Below are 8329 nucleotides of genomic sequence, written 5' to 3'. Positions count from 1 at the left end.
ATCCCCGGTCTCCGCCTACACTTAATATTTGGTCGTAAATGAAGAAATGCATGCCTGAGCTGTGCATGTCAGTTGAACCTTTGGACTACACTGCAGTCAGTGATACTGAGAGATTGACATTTTATATTTTATTCTGAAGTTACATCCAGCATCTAGGATTTAGGTTTTAATAATAACAATAATTAAAAAATAATTCCATACAGATCATTTATAATGATATATTGTGATGTGACATAAATGGTTAACATGATTATTAATTATGAATTATCTACTGTTATATATTATAAATATAATATGTTCATGGCAAATATTGAGAGTGAAACAATAGGACAGACCCCACTAATTCTTTTGTGTCTGGGCTCTGCTCACTTTAAATCCTGACGTGACGTCATTTACGCCACGGGAACTGCTTGGATCCCAAACAGTCCCACCTCCACTGGCTCGAGCTCTGATTGACAATAATGGCGACGCGATCGTCTTGAGTTGCACCTCAATGAAACATCTCTCAAGAACGAAGAATATTCAGCAGTTCTTTGTCATTACCTGGGCTTAAAGATCGCTTTTAAGGATATCTTTCAGAAACGATCTCCGAATCCTTTTCGATAAGGAAATATTAAGTTCTGCTAGTGTGTTTCTTGGGAAAGCACTAACAAAGGTCTCTTCATCCTGGCTATGTGGCTGCTGTTTACAGACCCGTGCGCGCATTTGTTTCGGGCATGAAGAACTGCGATTACTGCACCTACAGCCATCCATTTAGGAATCCTGTTGCTATTAAAAATCAGGAAGCTTTTGTGAAAGTGGTTTAGCTGCACTGGAAGCTCTGCTGCTTTTTTCAGACGCTTTTCACGGACAGCGGCTCGCACAGACATTCTGAAACGCGTCACGCGAAGTTGGACCATCTGTTGATCGTTTGCGAACGCACAGCAAAGTTCGCAAAACAATTTGTTATGTTACATGATAAAACAGCAGTTCTTTTTTTTCTAAATTGAAAGTTTGTGTTGCATTTTTGCTAACGTCAAGTAACAGCTCACAACTTTAGGAAGGTTAGCTATAGCTGGTTACGTTAGCCCAGACTAGCTAACTGGCCTTTGCTAAAAAACGGGCCGTTAGAGACTGAAATTCACCGTTTTGCCAAATTTTCCACAACATTGCTTCCAGTATAATTGAGAATTACCAAGTAAATTTGCTTTCTCTTCTACGTAAACGATATTTAACGAAAACGACTTAGGTTACATTTATATATCGCCAAAGTACACAGTTTTGAATAGTTCACTGATAAAATGTTTCGTCAGGTTATCAGTAGACATTAATTTTATGAATTAAGCAAACCAGGACATTTATTTTTTTTTTGTCCATACCGCTAAATTGTCCTCTACTGGCCATTGACCCATATGTAAGACGGGACGAATTAGTTCATTTAAAACCTCATATTTTCTGAGCTGGCTTAACGTCTAGCTAAAAGTACCTTTTATTGCAATATTTGCTTGTAAATGACCACCGGTAGGAATAACAGAGTCATGATGGAAGGAGTGGGTGCTCGAGTTATCCGCGGGCCTGACTGGAAGTGGGGTAAACAGGATGGAGGAGAGGGGCACGTCGGCACCGTCAGGAGTTTTGAGAGTCCGGAGGAGGTGGTGGTGGTGTGGGATAACGGCACCGCCGCCAATTACCGCTGTTCCGGAGCCTATGATGTGAGGATTTTAGACAGTGCGCCCACAGGTAAGACTGTTTAACCTAGTGTAGTACTAATCCAGTGCATTGGTCACCTGACCTAAACAAGACCACGTTGATGTGAACCTTCAAATCAAACATGGGTATTACTATAAAATAGCTTTAATTAACAATATCTCTTGTTTAATGTCTTAATAAATCATTCAAGTTATGTAACTTTAAATATTTTAGGTTACTTTTGACCTAATTCGTTTATTACAAAGATTTGAAAAGGGTTTTGTACCATATTGAAATAAAACAACAACAAGAAATATATTCTGTTTAAAAAATAGAAACTATACAATAATCTATATAAAAAAGAAAATGTTCTATATCAACATGAAGTGCATTAAACTGGGTTTTTGGAGGAACTGCATGGGATTTGTGATGAAAAGCTAATAATAAATTTTTTTTAAATACAACACTTAAGTAAAATATTTTATTTGTATAACTGCATGTCAAGTGACCTTTAAAAACATTGGAGAATCAATATATTATGAATAATTTACTGCCATCGTGTGAATATGTGATCATTGAATCAATAAAGAAATTGTAATCTGATGAGTATTTTAAAATGTAATATAATCTGACTACAAGTACTTAATATGTATATATTCAGGTGAAAGTCAACTCCCATGTCATATGCGTGTAATTACAATGTTACAGGAATCAAGCACGATGGCACCATGTGTGACACCTGTCGGCAGCAGCCCATCATCGGGATCCGATGGAAATGCGCAGAGTGCACCAACTATGACCTCTGCACCACCTGTTACCATGGTGACAAACACCACCTGCGCCACAGGTTCTACCGCATCACCACCCCTGGTAGTGAGAGGTGAGTGTGGCTTTTCTCCCTGTGGTCTTCACTTCTTGACATTATTCCCTCTGTGGATGAGGTAGCTTCTCTGGCCAATTTCAGACCCAGCCTGCAACATTTTCTTTAGTTATAGGCTATGTTGCGCAGTGACAGGTAGGCCACTCCTCTGCTGCAGGGAGTTCAGCCTTTAATTAGTACAGACCAGTTTGCATCGTTGGTCGGAGAGTGTGTCACCTTGGGAGACTTGTGTAAGCTCAAAATCTATATACAAGCTGCTTTGGGTCTCAGTTGCATAGTGCATGACGTTAAAGCTGGTCCACTGGTCTTGATTTTGTTTGTTTTGACTGAAGGGACATTGTACTGTCGTGTCTACCTGGGTCCAGTTGTACTAAAAGTCTCTGGAGCAGGATAATCCAGATTTGGAAATCCTAAATTTTTCTATCCAGGATCAGGTAATCCATCTTGATTGGATTTTTTTTCTTTACTTTGCTGAAAGGCTTCATAGATAGCCTACTTTATCTACAGTACGTTATCACTGTAACGGTTAAACAAGTTGTATTATTTCATCAATTTTAATGTTTTATTACATTTTGTTAGCAAACCCATCCTGAATCCAGGTTGGTATCCCTATCCTACCAAAAAGTTTTGAACAACACATACTATAGTGTTTGGCCATGAATTAGCCGACATCACATTAAAATCATTAAAATCTCTACTACCTACAGTATCTACTGAAGGTTTGATCAAGACTTGATTTTGTGGGTCCAATCCAATTTCAGAATACTTTTTTCTTTCTTTTGAACAACACGTTTTCAAGGTTTGATCCAATTCAATAGCTGAAATCCAGTCAAACTTCCCGTCAAACTGTCTTCCATGCTTGTTTGGTCATTTTTTTTTATTTTTTTTTACCGTTTTTAAACAAGTTTTCTTATGTTTGCTCCAGCTCATTGAAATTTTGTTATGCTTTTGTTTGGAGGTATATGAACTAACTGGACAGTTTTTGTGTGATACACAAGTTACTCTATATTAATTACTTGTCAGCTGTTGTATAAAAGCAGTATAATTCGCAAATGACCTTATGATGACAGATAAATTACTGACAAATAGCCATTTAAATTGCTGCACTGATAAGCCTTATTGTTATCCACTATTTTGTTCGTCTGTGACATACCTCGTTTTTTGGCAAATTCCCAACATTTTAGTAAAAAGTTGTTGTTATGGTGCATGTAATTGGAATACTGTATCCAGAGCGGCTAGTGAATGGAATTTGGTTCGTTACATTTCCGAATCCAACCAGTAAGCTCGAAAAATACAAACGTCGGATCAGACTCCGTGTTAGACCGCATTGAACAACACAACTTGCAAATTTTAAATGGATGTCCAAAAGCAAAACATCTCTACATTTGCACCAAGATACTAGTAGAATACAGTAGTAGAAAATAGCAGAATACAGTATGGTGCATGTTTTTAGAAATGGGAATAATTGGTTTAATAGCATTTGTCATTCTTAATGGCGTTGACCTTTGTTCAATTTACGGCCAAAAAGGCCAAAGGTAACTTTATTTTATAAAAAATGCACAAAAAACAAATTTTTCCTTGGTGAAATCACAAATGGAAATCTAAGCAAGTGTAAAGAAGTCGGACAGTCAGCATGTCATAAATATTGACATTTTCTACTGTTATGTTTAGTTTCAATATAACAACCAGATACAAAAATGTGCCTTTTTTGTGCAATGATACATAAGTGAGCGAGCCAACCTGTGATAGCACGCCCAATGCCTTCGAACAGCAGTGGGCGACTGGGTGTGGTTAAGTAATCATCAGTTGTCGAACTCATCCATCCATGCTCATACACGGTTGAGTATACTTTAAAAGCTGTGTGGACGCAACTGTGCGCAAGACTGAGCAGAACACTGAAAATGACGTATACCCAGGCCTTTATTTATAGGTTGCTGGCCCAAGTAGATGAAAAAAACTCTTAATAGAGCTGGAATAGCCTAGTAAACTTTTTTTTACATGAAATATAGAAATTTAAGCTGCTGTTTTGTTTTTAGAGTTGCCGTCTATTCCTTTTTAATGGCTTGAGTAACGTCTCTTTCAGTGTCTCCATATGGTAAGGCTATTAAGAAGTCTAGCAGTTGTTTAGACGTCTCTCGTGGCAGCCATCCATAACTGCCCTCAACATGAGCTCAAAGAAACAATAGGTCAGCTCAACAGCTGGTCTCCTTTCAACTAAGTGTGACTCTATTCCCCTAGTGAGAATGGTTAGTGAAGTACAACACACAAAGACAGTAGTGAAGCCAGGCCTTTTTGCAGGGTGTTTCCTTTGGCAGCTGCCGTCTCATGCTGTGGTTTCCAGCTGCTTTAAGTGTGCATATCATCTTAATATTGACATTTTATGAATACATAACCTAAATATGTTTTGGCAATGTCATGTTTTGTATTGAGAGAACTTTTTGCAGTTAGTTAGGGGAATAGAGTGAAGAAAAACTAACACATGTCAGCGGAGCTTGAGAATTAAAGATTGTCTACTGTGGTTCAGCATGGGGCAATTTCCAGATGGCAGACAAGTTCTCTTCTAGAATCAGAAATAAGGACTTTTCATTCTGGGTGCTTTGCAGGTTTCAGGGGTTCAAAGTAAATTGAGTTAAACAATATAATGACAAGTCTACAGTGGCGTCTTTGTTAGCTAGAGAATTGCAGGAAGTTACTTCTTTAACAAAACCTATGCTCTAATGTTCCAAAGCATAACTTCTGTACTCTTGCCATTTGCTTTATAACATGCTTGTATGTTTTTCACAGAGTTCTTTTGGAATCTCGTCGCAAGTCGAAGAAGATCACAGCCCGGGGCATCTTTGCAGGAGGACGGGTGGTGCGGGGAGTGGATTGGCAGTGGGAGGATCAGGATGGCGGGAATGGAAGGAGAGGGAAGGTAATGCCTCAACATGTTTGGTTATGCTCACCCTTCTTTGCGCATCATTTATTAGATGAAAAACGTTCCCCCTATCAAGTATATACATTGTGTGTTATGCAATGAGATGGTGCCCAGAAAAGCCTGTTACATTATTATTATTCTACATTTATTTAGCAGATGTCATTATTCAAAGCAGCTTAAAAAACACAGTAACTAGTCTTTACTTAAACCATAAATTATAAAAAATATGACAAATCTAGCCTAATGATTTAAAATATACTGCAAGTGCATATATAGGGTTGAACTGGAGAGTTGCTGAAATCCTTCTTCCTGTTCAACTTTAGTGCCACTTTTGATGCAAAGCCCTTTGATATGACATTTAAACCAATTCTTTTCCGCAGTTTAAAAGCATTTTAAAAGTGTTTACCCTACCTTTGGTACATGCTTTTAAAGGGGTCATGAACTGCATTTCTTTTTAATTTTATAATGTTCTGTGAGGTCCACTTATAATGTTATCAAGATTTTTATATCAAAAAGCATCCTAATTTAGCTATTTTCTATCCTGTTTTTGATCCTCTCTTTCAAACACTCCGTTTTGATGGGCGTGTCACATTCAAGACTTGGAAGTAAACACCCACTGCTATGATTGGGTAGCAGTTTTGCATATTAAATGATTTTCAATGTCCCCGCCATTATGCGTGTGGAATTGTTTTGAAAACTTCCGATGTTGAAAAATATCTTATTACATAGTTGAAACACTTGCCAACAATGTGAAACATTAATGCGTGTTACATATGCTTTATAAGTCTTTGTTGTGGCAAATGAAGTTTTAGTACTTAGACGTAAACGAAATTATGAGTGAATGTACCATTGTTTGTCTCAGTGTCGTTCTTATAGGCTGTTAATCGTTCATCCTTTTCGATAAATTGAAAAATGTGTCATTGTCATTTGCAGTGTCGTGTTTTAATTAAAATGAAACGTGTTGTAATGTCTTACGGTGTGTCTACACTGGACGCCAGTTATCGCACGCGTCACAACAGCTAAAATCTGTCTATGCTGGACTCGACAAAGCGCCTGTTGCAAAGCATTTGTCCTTCATGTCAGTACGTCATAAAAAGAACGAGGCATCAGTTTACTGTTGGAGATTTGTTGCTCGTGTTGCGCCGCTTCTTGTTTCTTGTTTAAAAATGAATCAGCAGTAAAAAGGAAGTGAACAAATGAACAATGTCTTACTGATGCAATCTGACTGGAACTTAATTAAAAATAAAGTTCATTCATGCTTTCTTAATGTTAGGATCACAAGGATGGCAATGCAAAGACTGTGTTTTTCCACAACTTGTCACTTCAAAACGTCTTGTAATCCTCAGAGCCATCTTTATCGTTTTGTCTGTCTCATATATACTACTACATGACATGCACAAATCTGTGGGCGGGGCTAAAGAGGCAATGATGTAAAAGTAGGCGTTGATCTTCTGCAGAGGTGGTCTTTCGTCGCACTATGATGTAATATGACAAAATCTGAAACTAGTCTTCAAAAAAGCTTGGCTTCAATAAAAGCTGTTTTTGGACTAATAAGGAAGTTTTGAGTTCTGAAACTTACAGGATATTTTTATAGTACAATGACCTCTTATTTGTCAAAAGATCAAGGAAATTTTTATTTCTCAATTCATGACCCTTTTAAGTCTATTCAGTAACCTTTTTCTGTACAACAGAACAGCAATTTTTAAAATGTATTTGTACAAGGGCTATTTTTACCCCGACTAAAGATTTTTCTAGTCGACTAGTAGTGGTTAATTTAGGCTATTAGTTGAGTAGCCGCACGTGATATTAATCAAACATGGCATCGGGAAAATGGTTTGAGTTTTAGGGCTGGGAAAAAATATTATAAGTAACATTGTTCTACATTACCATTATAATGAGCCTTTAAAATATAAATTGTGTTCAAGTGCACACACAAAGCTTATACACAAAAGTAATGATTATGAATGTGTCGGAGAAAACAGAAAAGACTGTCTGAACATTTGACTAATTTGTTAATAAAGTAGTGTTTTCTGAGTCAATGTCGGCAGCAAAGATGAAGTTGACGATGCCGACTCTTATCTCCGCAGTATAATGGATGCGTCTATAGAGAGAAATGCATGTTATGTTAAAGTCATGCAGTAAGCGCTGTAATAGTTTAGTTTCTGAACTTCGTACGAACACTTGGATATGCGCCTAATAATAGTGCACAAGGCGAACATTAATGTTAGAGCGAGCCACCATTTAAAGTGCCTAACGTTAGGCTACTACTTTTTTAATTTTTCAAATGATAAGCCATGTTTGATGATGATGAATGAAAGGCGAACATTTCGATTTCCTCTCCAACATAGCTACCAAATGGACCAGCTGTGTTAAAAATCTGTCTGTCGGACTGCATGACTTCGCCAATTCCTGTTTTTTTCTGCAACTAACCAACTAATTAAAATTTGGTTGACTAAGCCACTTCTCGTTGACTATTAGAGAGCCACCCTAATTTGTACACATTGTCCCAGTAGGAAACCATTTTTGTGTAGGTTTCTGAGTCAGTGTACTTTTGTTAAGACTGTAAGGCCATTTGCTGTTCTGTAATCTTTCCGATAAGTTCAGCATGAATATTTTTAATGGCATATTTTCCACTAAGAGTGATGCCAGACAGTACTGTGTAAGTCAACTATTCATTTGGTCTTTGAATTATCAGATATTTCAGGCCACTCCAGTTAAGTGTATTTAAAGAGTGCTTTCAAACACACTTCCTTTAAAGCGAGAGCCTACTTCAACTTAAACATGGAGTTTGACCACTAAATCCACAATTTGTAATTAGAGCATCATTTCTGTCACTCCGATTGGCATTTTGAATGGCATGTCTG

At 37.5% G+C, this 8329-nt stretch overlaps 1 protein-coding gene across 6 annotated transcripts in view; it reads left to right on the top strand.

The window, feature by feature from the left end:
- Positions 1 to 420: 420 nt before the first annotated feature.
- The window catches only part of mib1 (MIB E3 ubiquitin protein ligase 1), a 71658-nt gene continuing 63749 nt past the window's right edge, over positions 421 to 8329 (top strand). For 5 of the 6 annotated variants that reach the window (XM_051918131.1, XM_051918111.1, XM_051918103.1 and 2 more), the window contains exons 1-3: positions 421 to 1719; positions 2377 to 2548; positions 5333 to 5462. In XM_051918131.1, coding sequence (XP_051774091.1) covers positions 1491 to 1719; positions 2377 to 2548; positions 5333 to 5462 — 531 coding nt within the window. In that variant the 5' untranslated portion in view covers positions 421 to 1490. The remainder of the gene's footprint in view (positions 1720 to 2376; positions 2549 to 5332; positions 5463 to 8329) is intronic. The other variant, XM_051918086.1, reaches the window with a different exon arrangement.

The sequence above is a fragment of the Ctenopharyngodon idella genome, chromosome 2, assembly GCF_019924925.1.
Source record: "Ctenopharyngodon idella isolate HZGC_01 chromosome 2, HZGC01, whole genome shotgun sequence".
Taxonomy (NCBI): domain Eukaryota; kingdom Metazoa; phylum Chordata; class Actinopteri; order Cypriniformes; family Xenocyprididae; genus Ctenopharyngodon; species Ctenopharyngodon idella.
Note: the sequence above shows the minus strand (reverse complement) of the source record. Positions and strands in the feature narration are given on the sequence as shown.